This window comes from Castor canadensis, chromosome 12 (genome assembly GCF_047511655.1).
Source record: "Castor canadensis chromosome 12, mCasCan1.hap1v2, whole genome shotgun sequence".
NCBI lineage: Eukaryota > Metazoa > Chordata > Mammalia > Rodentia > Castoridae > Castor > Castor canadensis.
In genome coordinates, this window is record NC_133397.1 from 70,305,999 (window position 1) to 70,330,926 (window position 24,928).

General features: G+C 41.3%; 2 protein-coding genes across 8 annotated transcripts in view; one reads left to right on the forward strand and one right to left on the reverse strand.

Moving 5' to 3' along the window:
- Positions 1–24,928, forward strand: part of Ctnna2 (catenin alpha 2) — a 1,077,131-nt gene that overhangs the window by 683,053 nt on the left and 369,150 nt on the right. The gene's annotated exons all lie outside the window — the stretch shown is intronic.
- Positions 8,071–24,196, reverse strand: Lrrtm1 (leucine rich repeat transmembrane neuronal 1). Of its 3 annotated transcripts, XR_012439774.1 has the most exons (3): positions 24,060–24,196; positions 21,842–23,782; positions 8,071–9,290 (listed from the first exon to the last, which is right to left on the reverse strand). XR_012439774.1 is itself a non-coding variant. In XM_020153732.2 (2 exons), exon 2 carries the CDS (start codon positions 23,721–23,723, stop codon positions 22,155–22,157), a length of 1,569 nt encoding a protein of 522 aa, XP_020009321.1. In that variant the 5' UTR covers positions 23,724–23,782; positions 24,056–24,193; the 3' UTR covers positions 21,769–22,154. The 3 variants fall into 3 exon arrangements, 2 of the variants coding, with proteins under 2 accessions (XP_020009321.1, XP_073906179.1); XM_020153732.2 differs by lacking the exon at positions 8,071–9,290 and having other exon boundaries at positions 21,769–23,782; positions 24,056–24,193; XM_074050078.1 differs by lacking the exons at positions 8,071–9,290; positions 24,060–24,196 and adding an exon at positions 23,904–24,042 and having other exon boundaries at positions 21,769–23,782.

Here is a 24,928-nt window from a genome sequence, read left to right on the forward strand (position 1 = left end):
ACTCCTTTTGCTAGAAAGTTCTTTTTTGCCACAAGTCAAGTCAGCCTTTTTTGTTGCTACTCAAAACTCTGTTCCCTAATTGCTGAAATTGTCTTTTCTGGATTGGGTGGTGGCTAAGGGAGTCTTTCATGGTCAAAAGATGACCACATTATTTTGTGAAATACTGGAGACAATTAAGACAGTGACCCAAATAATGAATATTTAATATGCATGTTGTATTATTAAGGTACTATGTCTATTACCCTTAGCTGTTAAAAAATAAAAAATAAATTAAATCTCTTTAATTTAGTATCTTAGAAGAAAACAACTTATTAAGTTGTTTGATTCTATATATTGGCAACTAGACTGAGCTAAGCTTTTGAGTTCTGGTGATCCATGCGTTTGAAAGTCTCACACATTGCTGGAGGCTAGCTGGGTGCATTCTGTGGTCTGGGGCAGGTGCTTATCTATCTAGTGAGCCTGGGCTGTTCATGTCTTAGGTGTCCTCAATGTCCCCAAAATTCCCAGGAGCAGCCCAAGGGCATGTCCTACTGTGAAAATACTTTTTTTTGCAACTGAAAGTCCCACTAGCCAAGGAAGGAGCTGGTATGGGACAGCAACACCAAAGTCCTAGATGCATGGAGAAGGGAGAATGGTGGCTAATCTTGCAGTCTTCCCCAGACTAAAATTCTTTTTGAGAAGGCATTTTAAAGGTAACAGTGGAAAATGGATTACTCTGTTGGAGACTGCAATTGTGTTTTATCTCCTGGCTCATTAATCACTATACTTTTTTTTACATGTGTATTTGAGAAACAAAGACAGAAGGGTGAGGGGTGGGGAAGAAATAAAGAGGGGAAGGAGATGGAAATTTGGAAGGCATCTAAGTTGGCCAGCCTGGAGAAAACCTCACTGAGGCAAGTGGCCTTGGTAACCTCATGCCCAGCTGGGTCAGTTGACCAGAGGAGGACCCTCAGCTCAGGCCTGCCACCTCTAAAAAGTCCCCATTCTGTTGAAGCAATGGAGAGCTAGCACCAGATTTGACCTAAAGAGTTTTGTTTCTTCTATTTGTCACTTTATGCTGCACATGTGTTGAGAGCTGTATCTAGGTTAGGGACTAGTCTGGATGTGGTAACTAGTGCCGAATTCTACTTTTTCTTTCACTGGACATAGACTAACCATCATGATTTTTCGTCTATTTAATGAAGGCATTACATTTGCTGATTTCAGAGTAAGCTTCCAACTGTGATATTGCATAGTTTTACAATATAATTTCTTTTTAAACTTACCCATCTTTTGTCCTAGCTCTTTAGTCTCAGATTATTGCTTTGATGACATCCACCAGTGGGCAGAACAGAATATTGATTTTAAAAGATCATATGAATGGAGTTGATCTCTGTGAGCAGGGGTCTTTTCGTGGTCCCTTTCATTCTATTACCTAGGAAGCCTTGAATGTTTCCTTGCCCAACTGAGATACAATGGTCAATGTATTGGGATTTCTACATCATTGCCCAGACTCCTGAGAGATTTGCTTCCTGAAAATAGAAGACTAACTTACCTTAACATAGGGATCAGGTTTCCCTTCCTAGTTATATCCTTTTTGAAATGGAGACCTTTGTTAGATTTAGAATAGGAAGAACTGAATGTTGTGCATTTACTTACTCTCTGAAGTTTCAATTTTCTTATCAGCTCAACAATGCTTACCCACCTGTGTTACTATAAGGAGCAAATGAAATACATTTCTATACATGCTAGGGGCAGGGATGCCTCTTGGTATGACTTCAACTAATATTTGATTTTCTTTTCTCCCTTCACTCCTTTGCTGAGCTGATCCCATGGGATCATGTATGCAGCAGGACTTTGTAACTATAAAGTACAAAGCAAGTAACAAGTTATTATTACTGATGTCAGCCCATGCTGCAGAAGCTGGGAAATTCCGAAGGTTCTCATGACTCAGAAGTTCCCAGTTGTGTTAGACACAGCATTGAAAATGGATTCAGGCCTTTGCCTCCAGTAAGAGTTTTGCCAACTGCTGCCTTCTGCTCCCTTGTCCATCTACTATACCCAAGGAGGCCAGAACACATGTGAGGCTACGCAAATCAGATTAAATTCTGGAGCCTAAAGTAATGCAAAAGAAACAAATCCACCCACTTTTGAAAATGGCACATTTAGATTGTATCTTTTGGCCCAATCCCACTTAGCTAATCAGTGTAGTACTAGTCTTGGGGTTTTAATAGTCATGTACTGACCTTTCTGCCTTCTTTTATTTTTCACTTCCTTAAACAGAGAGTATATTGTGGTTGGCAGAGGACTCGCAGATATTCCTAAAAGGCATTATGTGAACACAAAATATTATTTATTTCCTTTTGTGAGTTGCTCTTCCCTCTGAAAGGTTTCTTTTTGAAATACTTCAGGGAAACATCATCACTTCTTTCTGCCTTCACAGGAGAGCCGTAAAATACTATTGGCTATTTGTTGAAATGCCACCTCTTGGTCCATTGATCTAGAGGGATTTTAAATCCCCAGGGTGACAAGAGATTAAGGATGTATGAGTTATATTCAGCTATATTCAGTACCCAGGGGTATTCACTCAGGATCTGTGTTTTTAAGATGGTGCAATATGGAGACCCAGGGCAGTGTTATAAGCTAATAAGAAATTAAAGAATAAGGCTGTAGAAGGGATATGCTCCTGGGGGTGAAGTCATTTGGGGATCATAAAAGGGGCAGCTTCTTAAACAATAGGAATCAAGTCTATGAGATCCTCAAATCAGACTTTGGAGATCTGAAGGATGAAAGAGTGATGGGAGTTAGCATTTGTAAATAGGTTTATTGTGAAATACACATACATACAACTTTGCTTGGAAATATTTAAGTTAGCTTCAAGGGAGAGAATTTCAGAGTACAGATTTTAATGACTGATACGAATCAGTACATGGTTTTAAGAAGATGTTTTGTAAAAAGTTTATATTAGTGTATGTGAATACAATTAAAGGGCAACTAATGCTATAGACTAGCCCTGTGAGACCTACCTGAAAAGAATGCAACCCTAGGAATGGTGCTGGTGACTTATGCCTCTAAAACTGGCTACTTTGGAGGAAGAGATCAGGAAGATCTTATTCTGAGGTCACTCCAAGCAAATAGTTCTCTAGAATCTATTTTGAAAATAACCAATACAAAAAAGTACTGGTGGAGTGGTTCAAATGATAGAATGCCTGCCTGGCAAGCATGAGGGCCCTGAGTTCAAGCCCCAGTACTGTTAAAAAAAAAAAAAAAAAAAAACCCTGGAGACAGAACTTGCAAGTATTTGAGTTGGGTTTTGAATGAGTAATGTTTGGTAAGTCAGGGAAGTACTCACTTTAATGGCATTACTGCAATGGAAAAATGTCACATTAGTTAGAATAGATAATGAAGGTATGTGTGATCTCCCCTTAATCCTCTTTGCTGCTGAGGGCATCTGGGAAGGGTATCCTTGTGCCCTCTCAGAGCTGGAAGGACATCTCAACAAGTAGGGAAAATAGTTCTTCAGCCAGTGCATATGCTGAACATATAGTGATAGATAGGATAGAAGAGGAAAGAGGAAAGGAGAGGTGTACTAGTCAGCTTTTCATTACTCTAATGAAATGCCTGAGGCATACAGGATTTTTTAAAGAGAAAATAGGTTTATTCTGGTTCATGGTTTAGGAGCTGGGAAGTTCAAACAGCATGGTATAGGAGCTGTCATTAGGTCCCTCCCCCACCTCACTCCTACTCCTCATCACTCCATGGTAGTAGCGTGTGTGAATATTTCTTTGTATGGTCTCTTTCCTTACAAAACCACCAGATTCAATCAGGTAGCCTCCACCCTAATAACCTAGGATCTAATTTAATCACTTATAAAGACTCTACTCTCAACATCATAAACAGATTGAGTTTCCACCCTCCTAATATCATTAACATCCAAATTTGGGATTAAACTTCTTCATGAATCTGGGGGTACAAAAATATATTCAGTGAAATGGAACTAAATAACCTCTTTCAATTGCTTTAAGTGGGGTGGGGAAGGGGCTGAGGGGGAGAGACGATGGGGGCAATGTATGCAATATAAGTCTAATTGGAATTTTCACTGTGAATTCCCCCCTGTATAATGACAATATCCTAATAAAAATTTATAATAAAAAATATTCAAACCATAACAAAGCGTAGGGAAAAGAAGAGGTAAGAAAGAAAGGAAACAGAACAATGAAACATTTTACAACGGGTTAAAGTGGGGTAGGGAGGGATTTGGGGGAGGGGATAGTGGGGACAATCTAACCAGTGTGCAATGTAAGGCTGTTAGAATTGGCACAATGAATCTTCCCCATACAATGAATATATGATAATAAAAATGAACACACACACACACACACAACCAAAAAAACAAAAAACAGAAGAGGTAAGAAAGAAAGGAGGGGGGAGGGAGAAAGAGGAGACCAAAAAAGAAGCTGGCCACTAGCAGGTGTTGAATGATTAATTCTAGGCATCATGTCAGGTGTTTACAATTGCATTATCTCAATTTCCCTCACCATGACTAAACACTGAGTGTGAGTGAAGTAATCCCATTCAGAACAACACAAACAAAGGATTCTACTTTCTTGCTCTAGTAGTAGTTATAAGAAGGGCATTGTAAATTCATTGGGACCACACAAATTGTTGTTGGATAATTTTAACTTCTTAATAAAGGATTCTGTTTTTAAAAAGATGAAGATCGTGAATTAACAATTGAAAGGAAATACAACCTAACTAACTGGGCAGGAGGGTGGGAGGTTGTTAAAAGGCCTAAATCTGGATAGTACAATCCTGCTAGTTCTTATTCTACTCCAAAGGCAGAAGCAGCCTCAACTTCATCAGGCCATCCAATACCAAGGTGTTGGACAGAGTTTTCTACTCCCAGCCCTTACTGGAGCAATTCCTCCAATGCCTCGTTGCCTGTTGCCTCTGTTGCCTGAGCAGTTTCCTCTTACTACTCTTCATTTCCTCTTCAATAGAATTTTCTTATCATTGCTTGGTCTTTCCTCTGCTATGTAACTATCAACACCATCCTTCCCATCATCTTTGACTTTAATTGCCTTTTATACATTGAGAATTCTTCAAGATTTTTCCCAGAGGCAAGGAAGGATTCAACCCAGTACCCTAAGGGATCTTTTTACCTGGGCTTCTTAAAATATTGGCCTTATGTGTTTAGTGTTCTAAACTGCTTGACTCTGCCCAACTCCATCTACAATTACAATCATTTTTTTTCTGAGACTAAAATACTACTGAGAAGTTCCCTTTTGGACATCTATCCCACTAGTTTAACCATGATCTGGCTTTAAGAAACCTGATGACCTAGTCTATGACAATGTTAGCCTCTATCATGGTGGCAGACTTTGCATATGGACAAGTTGGGGAATGGCTGTTGAGTCAGTTGCTCATAGCATTTACCACATTGGTATCTCTCTAATTACAAGTTTCATTCTTAGTCTGGGTCTAGGGTTAATGAGAAGAGCACCCAATATGATACTGAAAAGTGTCCATCCCTGGTAACATCTACATCTCAAAATCAAGACTGTATATCTTGCTATTCTTAGTTGAGAGTGATCTCTCTTTTCTTCTGTGGTATTCATAGAGAAGTTGAAAGTCAACTTTGCTTCTTGTTTTTGCACAAGACTTACAGTCTGAGGACCTAGTCATCAGTTCCCATATGTCCCTTTATTTGGTTTCAGTGGACCCACTGAGCACTCATGTGAATTAATAAAACAGAGAAGCCAAAATTTTGTTGTGAATGCAAATTAAGGTCCCTTCTGATGTTTATCAGACACTTAAAATTTGATGTGGAATTGAATTGCTTCCTGAGTCTCATGCATGAATTTATGAAGAATACCAGTGACACTGCAGACAGCACTATTTGCTTGCTGTTATATAGGTAGGGCTTATTCAATAATAGTCAATGAAGTGGATATAAAATTTACTTCAGAGTAAGGGTAAAAATATTTCACTTGCTTTTTCTTTCTAAATTGGCTATCAATTACTGTAAAGATTCTATTACCATTCCAATCCCTCTTGATTAGGGAATGCTTCTAGAGGTTCAGTATTGGTCCAGAACCCTCAGGAATGGTGTGCAGATCTTCAGGTCACTTGACTTCCACTTACCTCCTCATTGTCTGTGTCCACATGGTCCTCCAAAGGCAGGAGGACTGCCCAGGGCCCATTTTTGGGCACTAGGATCTATTCTGAGTATGAAACACTGGAGCCTGTGACCCCACCTCCTTAGGAGCCCTTCATAACCATTCCCCTGTGGAGTCCTTCTACCACCTAAATCCCTGTTAGTAGCAACCACGTTATCTTTTCACTGCCAGTGATGTTCTCTAAGCCTCTCATTTCTCTGGATGCTCCGGACCCCCCTTTCAAGTTCTTCCTTCTCTTTCCTATGAGATGATTTCTCCCTTTAGGCGTCTTAGGAAATCCTACCCTGTTCTGCTTTTAACAATGAGTGTAGGGGGAGGAAAAGATTTATTAGTTATTTTCTCACTAACTCATCCCGTTGTAAGTAGGATACATTCCTTACATAAACTGGAACAAAATTCAGTTATAGACTATCCTGCTGATTAAGTATCTACTTATGATACTTAATCTGTTGAGCACCTCACATCAGTTGAGCACCTCACATCAGTACACTTGGCTGATGTTTCTCATTCACCTGCCTGCTTCCATGCTGTTACATATTGTGAATTGTTCTCTTGGGAAACACTTTTCTTCCATTCTGCCTATCAAATCCCTCCCACATATATCCAGTACATAGTCCACATTCTTTATCAAGCCTGCTTCAACCTCCCACTTACTCCCTGAGTTGAGAACACCTTCTCCTTTTGCTGTATCCTCAAAGGATTTTGCTATACCTAAGGTAGGGTGCATATCTTTTTCTGCCTTGATGGACTTGGCATCCAACCTATTGATCTGGTAACCTTTTTAAGAGCAGGTCCATGCATGCTTGCTGTTACTTCATCCCTGTGGTGGCCAGAAACTAACTGAATTGATGAACATGAGCAGCTCCCTGACTTAAATATTGCACAATGTGACATATATATATACATATATATGTATATATGTATATACATATATATGTATATATACACAGTACATAAAGTAAATTAATAATATAGATAATGAGAAGAGATACCCTGTAGTAGTCCATTCTGATAAACATGAGTGCTAAAGATAATGACTGTTCTAACACCTTCTGGTGATGAGAGAAAGAACCATAGTGAGCTAAAGGCATTGTGAAATGCTTCGTAGATGTCATTAGAACATGAACTGGATGTTGTATCATCATGAAAACTTGAATGAGTATAAAGAAAAGGAGAGGACAGAGAAGGTATTAGCATAGGGAGAGTGACAGAAATAACTTAGGCATGAGAAACACCACTTAACAGTTCTATGTTTTCAACAAACTTTATACTGATAAATTCTATCATATATATTATGTGATTCCATCTAGTGACACCCATAGACTAAATTATGCTTCATTGCAAATAGCATTATAAAGAAATTTCACTGTGTACAGTCAAAACACTCAATGGCAATGGAAATGGCAATGGTTACGTTTGGTTCCAAATGTGAGGATGATGATGATGATGATATTGATTCTGATACTGATGAAACAAATGATAATTATTGAATGCTCACTGTGTGCCCAGCATGGGTAAAATGCTTTACATACATTAATACTAATCCTCCCAACGACTTTGAAATAGAAATATTAAACCATCTTGAAACTAATAAAGATTTGAGTTGTTTGCTCCAATTCACACAGCTGATATACTATGTATATGTACTAAGACTCAGACCTAGACCTATTATATTCCAAACTCCAGTAAGTTTTAATTCCTTAGGGCCCTAAAGACCAAGGCACAAGAAAACATGACAAAGAAAAAAAGCACAGATTTTATATCATAATCTGTATGTAACTTGTACCCTTGATGGGGTGTAAATATAATGTGTATTAACCAGCTCAAAGATTTGCATAATATAAAGCCAATACATTTACTTAGTGCTTCATCCTATTTGAGAGCACAGATATGTGGGCTTAGGCAATTATTTTCTTAGCTAATGACTTAATTACCATCTCAAGGTTCGATTTTTATTCTCAAAGCATCTCCCCCTGCCAACACTGTTTATGTTGGAAACAACAACAACAACAAAAAATAAAACCCTCATTTTCAAGCCTTCGCCTTTATTTGCTGCGGTCCCCTTGTAATTATGTCCCAAGAGACATTTACCTGAAGGTTAGATAAACAGTTGAAAATCCATGACCTCCTTAACACTGGAGTTGAAAAACTTCTTAGTGATCACCACAAATTTATGTTTGCTGTTGGAAAATTGCTTTGGGAAATGATGTGGATCACAGAAGTAAATTTTCTGTCAAGATAAACTTTAGTAGTGAGCAAAGTAGAATTTGGGGGGAAAAAAGATCCCAAGGTGTTTTATCTCATTTTTATTAACATTCTTTAATATTTACCACAGTCGTACTTTGTAAGCCAAGCTGTTAGTAAAAGCATTGAACTACAGAGAAGATTTGAAAATTTCTCTAGAGAGAATACCTTCAGTCTCATTTTACAAACAGAAGCTGTTGGTAACAGATGTGCTTCAAAGAGCTGGCAGTAGTTAAAAGAATTAAGGTGAAAAATCAAATCCCTAAGACTCCACCACACAGATAGCGGGAATCCACAGGCTCTGGACTGGCCCAGGTTCTTCAGTCTGTTTCCAGAAAATGCTGTTATGCAGTGTGCACAGACGGTGGAGTGCTTGGACAAGGAAGGGAGGGGAGGAAGCTTGGCAGGGCACCAGCTTGGAGCACGATGCTTTTCTTTCTTTCTTTTTTTTTTTTCCAAAAAGCTGGCCCTGGTAGAAAATAAAAACAAAAACAGATCCTTTTCCACTCTCACATCTGTTTTCATCCCAGTTCTTTTGGGTTGGTGGCTCTGGATAAACAGGTGGAACCCAGCAGGCTGCTTGCTTCTGTATGTATGGCTAGATTTTGCTGGAGTTCAAGGCTGCGTGGCTGTGGCATCCATGTGTGCTGTCTTGTGGGCTGAGATGCAAGACCACAGTGGGAGATGCACTTAAAGACTCAAAAAGCACTGTGTGTGCTTTTGATGGCCATAGTATGATGCAGTAAGTTGTTATCACTGAACCAAGTTAGTTTTCTCTCCCACCTTCTTCCAAAAGTCTTTAAGTACTCAGAAGATCAGGCTGGCACATGCTGCTGGGGAGAGGAGCACTCAGATAAAGAGGACTGGATATTGAATCTGTTGACAAAACTGGGAAGAACCATTATATTAAAAAAATAAATAATAAGGCAGTCACCTGAGGCAAGTCTCAGAGTATCTGTTATGGCAGGTCTTATGTGAGGGGATCTTTGTCACTTCCTTCTGATTAAATATTCCAGCTGACCCTAACAACAGAGAGGGGGTTGTCTCTCTCTCAGCCCATTTCTCTACTAATTGTGCTGTACTACTATTTCTGCTACATCTATCCCAATTCTTCCTTCTTGAAAGATAATTTTTGAACAACAGATCTAGTGCTCTCTTTAAATTAACCTCTTAAACTCTCTTTAGTTTCTGAGCAGCCTTCTCCATTCAGTCCAGTAGCTTCCCTGGATTCATAGCACATATGTACTCAGCAAAGTAGTCATGAGGGACTTAATTCAGAGCAATGACTAACAGCACGAATTAAAGAAGAGCTTGAAGCCTGGGTCCCTCAAAAGTCACACCATGTCGGTGGCCCACCACACAACTCATGTCACCACCACCCTAAAAATTTTCACTGCCTTAAATCTTTTTTTCCCCTTTATTGTTGTGCTTGGTGGGGGGTACATTGTGGCATTTACATATGTTCTTACAATGTATCAAATATATTATACATGAATTCACCTCTTCTACCATTCTCCTTTATCTCCCCTGCCAATTCCTGGAGTAGTTTCAACAGGTATCATTTTTGCATTTACTTACATGTGTGCACATTTTTTTGCACCGTATTTACTCTCCTAACCCCTTTCCCCATCACCTCCCGCCTCCCACTGGCAGGACTTGTTCTGCCCTCCTGTTCTATGACTATGTAGAAGAAAAAAAGAGAAAGCAAAAAATATTTTAGCCTGTTTGAGATAAAGGTAGCTACATAGGGTGTTTCTTTGTGATATTTCCATGCATGTATGTATTATAACTCCAATTGGTTTACCTCCTCTAATTTTCTTCATTCAACCTTAATCCCTTTCTCATGATAATTTCAGTCGGTTTAAGATTTCTATATTCATTGTTATATAGAGAGTATATCAACCCTATTTGAGTTCTTAGTTTCCCTACCCCTCCTGTGCTTGAACTCCCCATAGTTTGACCAGTGTTTCATAATATTGCTTCATTTGTATTAAGTCTGTATTCCACATATGAGAGAGAACAAGCAGCTTTTGGTCTTCTGAGTCTGGCTAACTTCACTTAAGATTATGTTCTTCAGTTCCATCCACTAACCTGCAAATGACAAAATTTCATTCTTCTTTGTGGCTCAGTAAAATTCCATTGTATATAAATATCACATTTTCTTAATCTATTTGTCAGTAGTGGGGCGTCTTGTCCACTGCCTTAAATCTTTGCACAGGACCTCACAGCTTTTGAGATTCTGTCACTCATATTATCTCATTTGATCTTACCAGATTCTTGAGAAATAGACTGAGCAGGGATTATTTTCTGAATTTTATAGACAAGGGAATTGAGGTTGAGAAAGGTGGTGATTTATCTAAGCCAGTAAATGGCAAACTCAGGACCAAGGCTCCATCCATTAATTCTATACTCAGTAGATTTTTTTTTTAATACATCATGAAGTTTCCAAGTAAAGACAACTCTAGAATGTGGTGAGTACATGTGGGGCTGGTATGACTAAGTCCCCTAAATAATGCTGCAGCCATCCAAATAATCTCTGAATCCTACTTTTCATTATCAAAGTACCTAGCCTTCTTTGACCTCTCAAAGCTTCAATTGATGACCTACCCATTATACTTTTCCTTCCTGCTCTTCTTCCCCATGTCAGTCGTAGTCTAGCTCAGTGCTTCCTGACCTTTTTTTTAATTATCACCTGCCATAACAAAACTGTTTAGATTTCCTAATCACTCCCCTACTCTGAAATGTTAATACCACATATATAGTATATCTGCTTATATACTCTATGTATATTTGTGCTTTATACATAAAAATGAGTAAGATCCTTTCCACCCTCTCAAGAAACACATTCTCCTCTTTCCATGCAATATTGCCTCCATTGATAATGGATTATATAGCTGATAACAATGAGTTGAATTAATAAAATTCAAAAACCAAGAAGGATGTAGAAAGGACCGATATATTGGACTGAAAGAAGAAAACAAGGGAGAAAAACAAACAACAAAAAGCCAGCAAGGACACAAAACACTAAACTGAAGGAAGTCCTCAATATCCAAACAACTACAGCTTCCTCTGGTAGTATGGATTCATCTACTGAAATTTCACTTTGGCCAAAATATTCTGAATATTCCTGTCTACTCTTGGGACAGAGCATGTTTTAATCAGTCATGAGCCAATCACAAGAATGGTGTGCCTTAGAAAAGACTCAGTTTTCAGTATGTAAGGGCAAAAGAGAATGCTTCCTCTGACCAAACAGTCTGGTGGGGGAGGGTAGATCTATTTGTGAGGTTGGATAAATCTCTTAGGGTATTTCAGCTTGCCCTTGGGGGAACTTTGAGGAATTCACCACTTTTCTTGTTAATAAGTGACAACAAAGAAGAATATGTTTGAAATTACTGTTACTTTCCTCACCCTCTTCAACTCTATATCCTGACTACCAAATCAGAAAGCTAGAGGAAAAGCCAGAGTTCAAACTATAGACTTCAGAAAGAAAGACCAACACTGCAGCCTCTTTTCCCAGAAGAAAGGGTTCACGTCAGATGTGAACAGCACCAACAGTAGCTGTTTAAAGCATCTTAAATAAACACCAGGAAATCTGGTTATAGGTAAAGATGTAAACCTAGTGTGGTTGGAGGCAATATGACTTAATATGGCCAATAGTAAAAAAGAGCTTGGAGTTAGATAACAATCGCAAGCTGTGCAGTGGCTTTCTACCTTCAGGAATTGACGACAGTAGCTCAGAGTGGAAATGAGTTTTGCTGTTTCATTTAAGACCATGTGGACAATGCTTCCTCATGCCGGCCAGCAGCCTTCAAACCCTGTGAATACAGTAAAATGGTGCCCAACTTGCCTGTGTGTGTACAAGTGTGCGTGCACATTCACATGTAAGTTCCATTGGTGGGGTATGTATGCCAGGGCTACTTGGCCACAGTTGTAAAGCCAAGCCATTAAGAACCAAAACCAAGTTAGAGAGTTATACATGGGCTAAACCCTGGGTTAGTTGGAAAGTGACGAAGGAAGCCCTTGTGTGCCTTTGGTACCTCCAGACTACTCTCTCCAGACTCTTGGTCTTTCCTTTGTAGTCCAGTGATTTTAATGCTTGTTAGGCAGACATTCTACCACTGGAGCTATGTCTCCAGTCCAAGAACCCAGGTTTTAGGGTATTATCACAAAAGAAATGGGGGGGCAGGCATGGCTTTGGAGAACAGCTCTGGTTATGTCCTAGCTCAGTCCCTCCCTTGACCTTATTTTATCTTGTATACAAAAGATACTTATCTGAGCCTGCCATATGCCAGTTACTGTTCTAAATACTTCATAAAGAATATTTCATTTAAATCTCAACAGTAAGATTTAACTCTAAAAACAACACTATTCCAATCAGAAAGGTTAAGAAACTTCCAAAATCACTCAGCCAGAATTTGAATCCAATTTCTGTGTCTCTCTTGACACATCCTACTGTGGTAAGTGGCCTTAGGCAAATCATTTTACTTTTCCTCACCTCAGTTTACCTATTTTTGCAATGAAGATACTGATAGGACTCTGAACAAGGTGGGGGTGAAGATTGCTTACAGGGTTTAAATGAGAAAATGGTAATGATTTAGGAGGTTGCCTAGCACCTGGTAACTAACAGCTATTATAAATACTCCCATGGGATTACATTTTATAAATGGATCAGGAAGACATGGAGGCACACTAATGAGTGTGGCAGACCTGTGCTATCACAGTCCTCTGGCTTAATGACTCATCTTCACAGGTGCAATCATTTACAAGTTAAATTGTTCTGTTGTTCACTCAATAAATATGTGCTTAATCCTCGGCAAAGAAAAGGTATGCTTTGAATGAGTTGAGCAATATAATTAGAACTTAAAAACTCTGAGTGATATGTTATCTTTAGAGCATTTCAGTTACAGTGCAGTGTCTCTTCTTCTCTACAGTATGTTTGTTCTTGTCTTTTTTACCTTTATGATTTTTGAAAGAATGTGCAAAAAAGGATCAATATGAGAAACTCGAAAAAAAATGGCCTGGACAGCAAGCAAAGGAGTGAGGCTGAATTCCAAGAAGGTCCATTATTTTTAGAGCAAAATTTAAAAGAAAAAAACCCACAAACTCAGTTGCAGGGAAATATAGATTTCACTGAAAATGCAATCACTATAGAGTGGAGATAGTGACATAAAATCACAGAGTGCGTGGTTGTTTTGCAGCTGAGGGACAAATGACAAGACTGCCTTGGCCAGCTGAAGACAGATTGTTATATTGTTCCACTAATTATGTGTAACTTGGCTTTTCCAGACCTTTTTGTGACAGACTAATCCAGCTTTCCAATGCTGCTGAACCTTCTCCCTTTTTTTTTAAGGCTGTCTACAATATCTCCAAGGTAGATTTCCTGCTACTCATAGTTTGCAATATTGAGAATTCTTAATTAAAGATAGATATGCTAATAATGCCAAACACCTTAAATGGACATTGGTTTAAGGAGGAAGAGCCTATCTTTATCATGGCTTTAAGCACTATAAATAGTTGGTGAATCTGATCTAGTAACTGAATATTTGCCTGGGTTGTTTCTTTTCAGGGGAACAAAGCAGGATCTCCTGTCCAAATATATATCACACAGCTGTTTTAGTGAAAGAAATTCAAGATTAGAGTGATTTCTTTCGGTTATTTTCTCCAAAGACCATTGTCTAAGTTGCAAAAATCTGAGTAGTATTATTACCATGCATCAATCAATGTCCTACTAGGATTTAATCTTTACCAGAAGAGCAGTGGCAAAGCAGTGGAGAGAGGATATTCTGGTGCTAGGGGTATTCAGAAAGTGCTGACATCTTTTTGGATGTCTCTTTCATATCCTGGAGGTTGTTGTGGCAAAGGAAAAGGTGTCAGGCATGGGGTGGGTACAGGGAGGCAGAGGTGAGGGTAGGGGGCCAGAGTTAGGAATTTTCAGCCTCCAATTGGAGAAGGTACAGAAGCAGGTGCATGGTGTGTTTTCCCAGATTCTCAGAAAAGTTACTGATTTAGGTATTTTGTGCAGGGCAAACCCTGCCTCATAATGATGCAATTAATCCGAAAAGGAAAAGGAAGTACTAGAAGGGGAAGGACATCGGATTTAGAAGAAGCAGTTCTAGGTGCTAGGTCTAGTAGTAGCAATAACCTTGGACAAGCTACAAGACTCAGATCTGAGTCTTCTTATCTTAAAAACAGAACAATTTACGCCTGTAAGATGGTTATTGTGATAATGAAAATGAATAAAATAACGATTGGAAACAGCACTTTGTAAAGTATAGACTACTCAGAAACAACTTAAGCATACCTATGCTTATGCATTTTTTACCTATCAATGCCAGGAGGTAGAGTCAATGGGGGTGGCAGAGCAAAGGGGGAAGTCCTCACTTAACCTTGACCACATCCTACCCAGCCACCAGCCCACTTGGTGTTAAAGAGCTACAGTCAAACTTCTCTTGTAGATTGCTGAGCAACACATGCTGTGATCCTTAGACCCTCTATCTCAGTGTTTCTCCACCTTGGCTGAACTGTGGAATCACCTGGGAAGCTTCTAAAAAAATCTCCTTACCAAGGCCACGCCCCAGATCTATTAAGTCAGAATCTCTTGGGGTGAGAACCAGGCATCACACTTATCAAAATTCCCAAGTGGTTCCAATGGCCAACCAGGGTTGAGAAGCATTCACCTAGCAGAGCAATAGAAAAAAAGAATGTAGTACAGAATGTATTATTTTTTTCTCATAAAACAAGGAGAAAATGACTTTCCAACATTACATTGAAAGAAAGCAAATAGACATCCTGGTAGATCTGAAAAAGACTGAAAGGTCTTTTACAATGATTTTACAATGATTATTTGTTGAGCAATATAAAGCAAAAATCTTGAAATTCTCTCTTCTTGAGATGTAGCTCAATGGTAAAGCACTTGTTCAACATCCTTGAGGACCCTGGTTTGTTCTCTCTCTCTCTCTGTCTTTCTCTCTCTCTCTCTCTCTCCTATCCCACCTTGCCTTTTTGTTATCCCCTCTGCCTCTTCTTCTTTTCTTCTTCCTCTTCCCTTCCACCTTCCCCTCTCATTTTACTAAAGGGCACTCAACTCCTAATATCAATTATGGCCACTTACAGTAAATTATTTTAAACATCCTGAACAAATATTTTACCATACTTCTTTTCTGCCCCCTACTCAAGTAACATTCACCAGATTTTGGGGGAAAGGGAGCATACTTCATAGCTCTATATCTCTGGTCTTCCTTTCAATTCATACTGTACATTCTGAAAACCCTATTTTCCTACCCACACATGCCTGAGCTTCCTCATCTGTTTTCTAGCATCTTCACCTACCTCTCTGAAACCCCTGTCCCTAGTAATTTTTTTCTACCTTTTCTCTTTCATATGCAGGCAAGTCTGATGAATCATAAGGTCTTGGGAAAGGGAATTCAAGGAGATTTTAATTTTCTGGTTAAATGACACTAGCTTGAAAACTACTTTTGCTTCACATATTGTTGAGGAGAAAATGATAAATAGAATGCTAGACCTAGAAGCATTCTCAAGGAATACCTGGATGAATCCGCCTAAAAACAGAGGCACAGAGGCCCACTGAAGTATGCCAATTCCAGCTCTTCCCAAGCATGTAAGTAACAGCACCAGGTTTAAAGAAACCACAACTCCTGATTTCTAGACCTGTTTCTTCTAGAACACTCACTTAACCTGCCTTGCAAAAGTGTTCAGGTTACCAGGACCAGCCTGACCTGAAGTACATTCTTTTAAGTGAACTCTCTAGTTCCATCCTAATGTCATCTGCCCAGGAACTTCCCTCATTTCTGCTTCCTGCCTGTTTCCGTATGCATTTGTTTGCCATGTCTTCATCTCTAACTCCCCTACTTCCAAGGTATATTGCTGGAAGTGTGGGAGGGAATGACAAAATAGAGCCCAGAAGATCATTTCCTTGATTAATTAATAGTCCACTCTCCTCACTAGACTAAGCACTTTCTTTGCTCCTTTTTCTGTCCTTTCTTTTTCCTTCTTTCTTCTTATTTTTGCACTAATGGTTCATTTTAACCTCAGAGATAGTCCAGTCTTGGTTAGGGGTGGAGAAAGCACAGGCAGGTGGGCTGGATTTGCTCAGACTCAAGAACACCTCTTGGAAGGAATATCAGGTTTTTCATTTTCTTTCTTATTAATTACATCTTCACTGTTACTTGATTTTTTTCCCGTTTCCTAAATGTTGTACTGCTAAAGAAAAAGTGGGTCAATTGAGATTTCTGACTAGTTTTGTCCTAGTTAATTTAAGTTTTGCCATATGTTCTTTGGGAAGCATGTGCTAACTGCAGGTCTTTTGCCGATTAGCAAACAACCTAAGGGTTTTTAATTGACTTCCAGTTCTCTGACAAGAGAGGGGAAACTTAAAGGGGAAGAGATCTAGGTGAACCAAAGCTAAGTCAGAAAGACCACTCCATGCTCAGTTGTAGTGAGGCATGTTGGTTTATTTGCATCATTACTTTCCACCATGTACCTGAGTTTCTCAGTCTCAGCACTTTTGGTGTTTTGGGTCAAATAATCTTTTGATGTTGAAGATGTTGTAGAATGTTCAATATCCATGATCTCTACCCAGCAAGTACCAGTAGCAACCCACCAATATCCATGAATAAAAAATAAAAATGTCTCTAGAAAATAACTAAATAATTGTTCATGGGGTAGCAAATTTACCCCTGATTGAGAACCACTGACATAGGCACATAGTCCATGTGATCTCCAAGAAAGAAATGTGAATAAATCCCTGACAGTAACAGATGAGTGCCCATGCCTTATTCTCTTTGAGTCCAAAATTCTCTGGGAAGAGACTGGAATGGATGTTTCCTAACAATTTCTTACTCTGGAAGCCTGTGAGAGGACTCATCTTTTGGCAGAGTTCTGTGTTACCCATTTACCAGCAGCCAGAGCAAACAAAGTCATGGTCAAAATTCCTGTATTTGAACATTGCTCCCATGGCATTCAGCAAGAAAATGTTAAGCATATAGCCTATGCCTGATCCAGGTTCTTTGCTGGATATAAGGATGTAGAGGGCAACCATTCAAGGAAAAAAGAAACAGGGTGTAGTGAAAAGGTCACCAAACTGAGTACTAGTGTTCCCAATCACTAGTTGAGTGACTTTGCACAAAGTACTTAACCTCTCTAAACCTCAGATTCTTCATGCAAAGGTTGCTTCATTCACATACTAAGATTGAGGTAAAAGCACCCATTCCACTCAGTAAATTCTATTTCTTCCTCTCTTTTGCATCTCTGTCTAAACTTTAAGGATACAATAGCCAGGTCCTGCACTGTTAGGAAAACATCAAAAGCCTTAAGAAATTGTGTCCAATGAGGAAGGCCAGATGATGGTTCCCAGTCAGAAGTACGAATTTTGTCTTCTGTATCACAGAAAAATAATATCAGAATAGAGCATTTTTCATTGGAGAAATATGTTCATTAACCCTGAGGTAGAAAATACACTCAAAAGATTGCATTGCCATTTGCTGGCTCTAACCACATGACTGCAGGTGAATACTCTGCCATGGCAACAGGAGCCTGGAGGATCCTCAGCCTGCAAAGCTGGACCAATTCAGAACCAATGCCAAAACTACCATCAGCCATATCAGTCTTTCTGTTTTAATTGGGGCTGATTTCATAGGATCTTTTCCTGAGTAAAAAGTTTGAGTACAGAAGAAGAAATGATGGTAGTTAGTGCTGTAAGGTAATATGGTCGTGTGTGTATGTGTGTATGTCATGTGTTTATATGTATAACTATGTATGTATATATCTGTTTGTGGCTTATATATATGAATATATGTGTACATGTGTGTTTGCAAGTAGGAATAGAGAAATACATAGCTATAGATGACTGATTGATAGATGATAATGTGTGTGTTTCCCTAAACTTTTCTCAATATGTATTTCTGAAATCTGTTTAATAATCACATTCTAGCTAACTGACATTCCATCAATGGCCAACTCAAATCAGCAAACATCACCACACATCTGACTGATGCTTATCTTGACTACTCTGAAACATTATGACCTGCATTCTCCAAAAGACGTAGAAACTTCTCTGTGAGGGAGGATCTGATGCTTTTCATTTTCCCAGAACGTGAGACCCAACAGCGTCCACTGCTGTCTTGGCCATGCCAGATATAACAGGCATCAAACTTGCTGACAAGTTGATTAATAAGAATCAGAAACACAGGTGGCCCCAAATCTTGGGAGGAATAACAAGTGGTGTGTGCCCTGCTAACTACTTACACATCTTCATAAATGTGTTGCTGATACTAAGTCATACCACACGTCTGCCTCTTTGAAAGCAGGGAGAAAGGTAAGGGCACTTATACTCTGAGGAGTTCCTCATAATATTTGAATTTTTTTTTTAAATTCCTCCCTCTTACTAGAACAACCTTTTCTTTGTGATGGCAACTTTATACAGTCTTGGGAGTATGGGATGCATCATTGGAGTGGCCCCAACTATCCAACTATCACAGCTGAAGTCTTAGCATCAGAGTCTGCCTTTCCTCTGAGTACAGTCAAAAGATGGGTTTCATTTAACCTGTTCCTCTGCACAACTTCAAAATCTTCCAGGACTAAGACTGGGATGAGAGTGTCATTCATCATTTAAAAATACTCTTTTTCTTTATAAATATTCAAAGAACCTCAATACTATTGCTGAACTTTAATCACCCAGGAAGGTACTGCAAATATAGGGTTAATCTATTACAATGCTCAGGATGAGACGTGAATTGTGGCCTTAAATTCTTTTCAGATAGCACAGGATAATGAGATTAGCACCCTCTGTGGGACGAATAACAACACAAAAAAGGTGCTACACCTTTAAAAATGAGATTGCCTTTTAAATGCTGTGTAGTTTCTTAGAGGGGTCATAGCAAGTTTCTGGAAGCTTAAAGATTAATTAATTTGAGGAAGAAAAGATTGCAAGTGTCACAAAACCTTAGTTAAAACTACCACTCTCCCTTATTCTTGGCTTCTCCTTCCCTGCCCATCTCTGAAGCTCTAAGCACAAGACCATGAAATGATGCGAACTAAATTCCTGTTTATGTAGAAAATATATTTGCTTGCCTACAAAGACACACAATGCAGACACACACACAAAGTAAGAACACAGCTTTCCATAGCCATCATTTGCTCTTAAAGTGCCTGACTGCAGATTCCTTTCTCCAACAATCCTGTGTTAGATTTACAGGGACTTAAGAGCTAAATACAAGATGTTTAGTCATAGGGTTTGGTGGCAGCAGAAACAAAGCACAATTATTCTCTTTTCATTTTTCTCATGGCCACATTGAAAGAAGAATGAAAAACAATTCTTGGGTTCAGGAAATATAGTTTCCAATGTCCATATTTCTAGGGGTAGTCAGATAGGCTTTGCATCTGGAAGCTTTTCCTATTAGCATGCCAACACAGTACTTTAACACACCAAGCTAGAGCAGCTTTGGGCACTGGATTCCTGTAGTCTTCCTATTAAGTGGCTAAATTAAGGGAGCATTCCTTCAATAGCCACACTTTGGGAATTTTTTTTTTTTTAACAAAAGGTATTCTTTCTTCCAGAACAGGTGTTTTCAGTGGGGTTTACTTGTAAATGTGAGGCACATTCCTGAGAGAACCTTGTTCCTGCTGCCCCTGACCTCCTCCATGTAACTCCAATTTCCAATGCTAACTCCAGAAGATCATGCTTACATAAACTCTTACTCCCTCCTGAAAGTTGTCAAACAAAGCATCTCTCTTCTATAACATTAACAATCCAAATGGTTGCTATGTGCATGGCGTGTGTCATAAAGTCATGTGTTCATTATAAACAAAGCAAGATAAAGTTTCCTGGTCAGGAGGCATGAGCTGGTGAGGGTGTGTGTGTGTGTGTGTGTGTGTGTGTGTGTGTGTGTGTGTGTGTGTGTGTGTGTGTGTAACTGTCTCCAAGGCTTATTTGTAGGAGCCTCTAGAAGCCATATTTTTAGGCACATTGATTTCTCCTTAGGTAGAAATCTACCACCAATCCTTAGCTTAAGTAAACCTTTTGGTAATATAGTTCTGTATTTCCAAAGGCGGATTTTGTTTCTTTTGGTTGGTGGTTGGAGGCATTTGAATTGTGGAGATGAGGGTGAGTGTTTGTTCCCTACCAGCTTCCTGCTATTTGGATTTATCTCTTTAAAAAGGGGAGGGGGACTATAAAAAAGAAAGATGCCAGGCTTTGGTATCATTTAGAAGGGTGAGAAAAAGACTTCTGGACATGGGCAACCTTGGTTTAATTTTCACCATCTGGTATCCATGGCAGTTTATTTCAATTATTTATCTGATTAAATTGTTAGCTGGTGAAAGACCCCTCCATTCATTGCACACACTTTGCCCTTTCTTGAACCCACCAACTGCCACTACTACCACCTCCTCACTTTGTAGTTTAATATTTTAAAAAGCCTAAAATCTGGATGATGGACCTGGAAACCTATAAGGGGTGGGAAAGGACAACCTCAAAAACACAGGGAAGGCAAACATTACCCAAAAGGGTCTTCTGAGAAGAGGCAGCTTTCTGTCCTGGGTTATCAAATTATTCCCATCTCAGTCATATGCAGACAGAATCAAATGATGATCTTCTCCCACCCTACCCCCAGCCCTGTTGTACCACATCTGCCCTTAAATTCTGTCATTACTCTGTAGTCATTCATCATGAGTCAGGATTTCCTCTTCCCCCATAGTAACTAGGAGTGTGCTGTCTCTGCTCTGAAGCATCAGTTTGCTGCAGTCTTAGCAGTAAGCTCCAGAGGCACAGCCTCCAGCCTCCCTCTCTTCAGAGAGACGATGGAGAGTAGGAGCTGAGAGGGCATCTTTAACATCAGAGGGCATTAAGAAGGGCACAAATGTGACTAATTCTGGTGAATCAAAGGCATAGAATTATGAACAAGTGGCATTTGGGGCTGAAATGTTGACTTGATTTGAAAGATGGTTACATTAAGTGCAACATTTTTCTTGTTCATACGACAAATTGTCTGGCACTGCCTTTAAAAAGCCATTTGCAATGATCTCTGCCTTTAAGGCTGAATGATGCCCAGTCCTCAGTCCACCTTTCACTTGCTTTAAGGTGGTTACATTGCACTGCCCACTCTCCAGATAAATATAAAAGGGCTTCATCACTTTTTTCAGTCCGCACTCCCTGTGGGGTAAATTAACCTGAATCATTGCACTGATGATCTTTGTTTGCCCTTCTTAACATTTCAAATTGAATCTGACTACTTTCCTCTTTGATTTCTTGATTTTCCCAGTGGCCAAGTCCCCCCAATCCCTACACCAAAGAAAATTTAACTGTTGCTTCTCTTGTAACACAGGTAACAATTCATTTAGGTTACACCAGTCTGTAAAAACTGTAAATGCTATTTTATTTTAAACGTTTTAGTTTACAAAAAAAAAAAATCAATGATTGGTACCTTTTTACACTCTCAGATTCCTGAATATGGACAGATCTTCAAAGGGAGGAAGGAGTTCTCATATGAAATTTAACAGACTGTCCTGAAGGTTGTGGGGTGGGATTTTTTTTTTGTTGTGTTTTATTTCGGGTTTTTTGTTTTGTTTTTAAGACACATAAAGCTAAAATGTCCAGTCTCTGGGAGAGATCCCCTTACAGTTTCAGTCAAGGAGCATATCAGAACACAGACAAGGAGACTCCAACCTGGTGCCCGCCGGCCCGCCCGGCTGCCCAGGCGTATTTGGTAGCGCATGGGTTGAGAGCCACTGGGACAATCACACCTCGCATTCCCTCGCGGGCTGCTGGTGACAGGTACACGAACCATACTCGTTGATGATCACCAGGGCTCCCTCAATGTGATTGGGTTTGTAATCAACGTAGTATTCCTGGGCAGACATGGCAGCCATCTGATGCATGGTCTGTTTCTGCTTTTGCTTTCTGCGCTGCGTGACAAAGCACTGTCTGAGCTGCCTGAGGCTAGCTGGGAAACACTTCCAGGACACGTAGAGCACCAGGACCACGATGAGGAAGGAGAAGATGAGGGCCATGGTGCCCGTGACCACTTTGTGGATCTGCACAGCGTTCTCCGCATGCTCACCGCCAGGGAGAGCCACGGTGGCGGGCTCGGGCGTGCCATCGTGTTGCCCCTCCCCGCCGTCCACGAGCGTGGTGGCTGAGCTGTCAGGGGGCCCCAGGTCACTGCGGTTGGTGACGGCCGAGAGGAGGTGGCCGCTGGTGGGCTCTGCCCCATCCTCGCACAGGTGGAAGGCGTACACAGCATCCAGGACGTCCTCGCCCTGTGCGTACTCCGGACTGGCGCACTGCAAGTTGCCGTCGTAGCGCCCCTGGAAGTTGCTGAGCCAGGAGGCTAGGGCACAAACGTTGCGCCCGCAGTCCCACAGGTTCCCGGCCAGGGTAATGCTCGTCAATGACTTCCAGGAGTTGAGGATACGTGGCTCAATGTAGGTGAGGCGGTTGGAATCCAGCTGCAGGGACTGCAGGTGTGGCACGGTCTCGAACACATGGGGCTCCATGTACTCGATCTCGTTGCCCGACAGGTCCATTTTCTCCAGGTTCCAAACCCAGTCCAGCGAGCTGACCACAATGGCCACTTTATTCCTCCTCAGACAAAGCGAGTGCAAGGAGATGAGACGCGGAAAGTGGGCAAAGTTCACCTTGACCAAGTCGTTGTGCTCCAGGTGCAACTCGGTGAGCTTGAACAAGCCGGCGAAGGAGTTGCGCGCCAGACTCTTGAGCTGATTGTATCCTATGTCGAGAAACTTGAGGCTGCGACAGTCCTGGAAGATGCGCACGGGCACAAACTGGATGGCGTTGGCTCGCATGTGCAGCGTAGTGAGCTTCCGCAGCCCGTGGAAGAGGTCGGGAGCAAGCGCCTGCAGCTTGTTGTAGGAGAGATCCACGCTGCGCAGGTTGGGCATGGGCCGGAAGGTAGTGTTGGCCAGTTCGGTGATCTGGTTGGAACTCAGCGTGAGTTCCTTAACTCGGCGCAGTTTCTGAAAGGCGTCCCCCTGCACGGAGCAGATGTGATTGTGATCCAGATAGAGCCACGTGAGCTGCATTAACCCCGTGAACTGGCCGGCACGCAGCTCCGAGAGGCTGTTGTAGCGCAGGGACAAGCCCAGCAGGCCGGACAGGTTGTGGGGCGCCTCGGTGAGGTTGAGCGCCTCGCAGTACAGCAGCCGCCCCTCGCACCGGCACAGCTGCGGGCACCCGCTGGGGGCGGCGGGCAGCATTTGAAAGCAGGCCCCCAGCAGACACAAGACCACCCCCGAGGGCCTCCTCAGCAGCCAGTATAGACAGAGACCGAGCAGCAGGAAATCCATTAGCGAGAATCTTTCCAGAGAGACTGGAGAATGTCCATTGGAAGCGCTCGGTCAGAAATCTACATCATATTTAATTCCGAGGGAGGGGGAGCGGGGGAGGGGGGGAGAAAAGGGCAAAAAAATCAAATAAATATATAGAAATAAAGAATGACCCCCCCACCCCAAAAACCACACGTTCACCTCTAAGCATGCAGAAAGCTGGGCAGCATAGAAAGTTCACAGCCACGGAAAGATCAAAGAGATGGTGATTTGGTCCATGTTAGATGCTGCAGCAAAGAAAAGGGAGGAAAAAAAAAATCTTCGGGAAAGAATTTAATTAAAAAGTGGCTTACCCACCCTTTTCCAGAGAGTGACAACCTCCATTCAGCTGCTCCCTTTGTGTGCAGGCTAATTATATGCAGGGCGAGAGAAGACCCCTCTGTGTTTCCGAGGCAGCCCGGGTCCGCGGCCGGCGGATCTGGCAGGCGCACAATGTCTCACTTTGCTGCTCGGCTCCGGGCTGCAAGGGCGGCCGGCGAGGCTGGGAGGCGACTTCTAGGACCCGCAAGTTTCCCAACTACGTGCCGGAGCCCGGGCTTCGCCTTCCTGCCTCCGTCCTTTTCCTCTGCAGTTCGGACTGTGACGTTGTGGGGGAAAAAAACTCCAAACTCGGGGCTCGCGACTCCCCAGGATTTGACAGTCTGGTTAATGTCCGTCATTGGAAAACACCACTGACCGACGCCACCTTTTACTCCGCAGAGACCGCCTGCCATTCGCGCCCCGGGCAGCTGGGGAGAGCGGGCTCGCTCTTGTTTTGCGGGCTGCGCGCGGCGGGGAGGTGCGGGCGGGCGGCGCGGGCGGTGGCGTGGGGAGCGGCGAGCGGCGCCTGGCTCCTTCTCTCGCCAGGCAGTGTGCGGCGCGAGCTTGCACAGGCACCTACTGCTCACTGAGTGTCGTAAGCTGCTCACGATTGTGCGTCTTCCCTGAGCACCTCAGACATGGGCAGATTGAAAAGGGGTGGGCATAAAACCAACATTTCCCGAACCGCTCAACTAATATATGTTCTTTGATGAAATGGAAAACACTTTCAGCTTTTTTTTTTTTGGTCCATATTTCAAATAAAAAATAAAAACGGAAAGGGGGATGGGGAAGTGAGGTAGAGAGAGCATCATCAATGACAAGATGTTTCCAAGTGGAAAACTGAAATAGTCTGTGCTCTCCCCCTT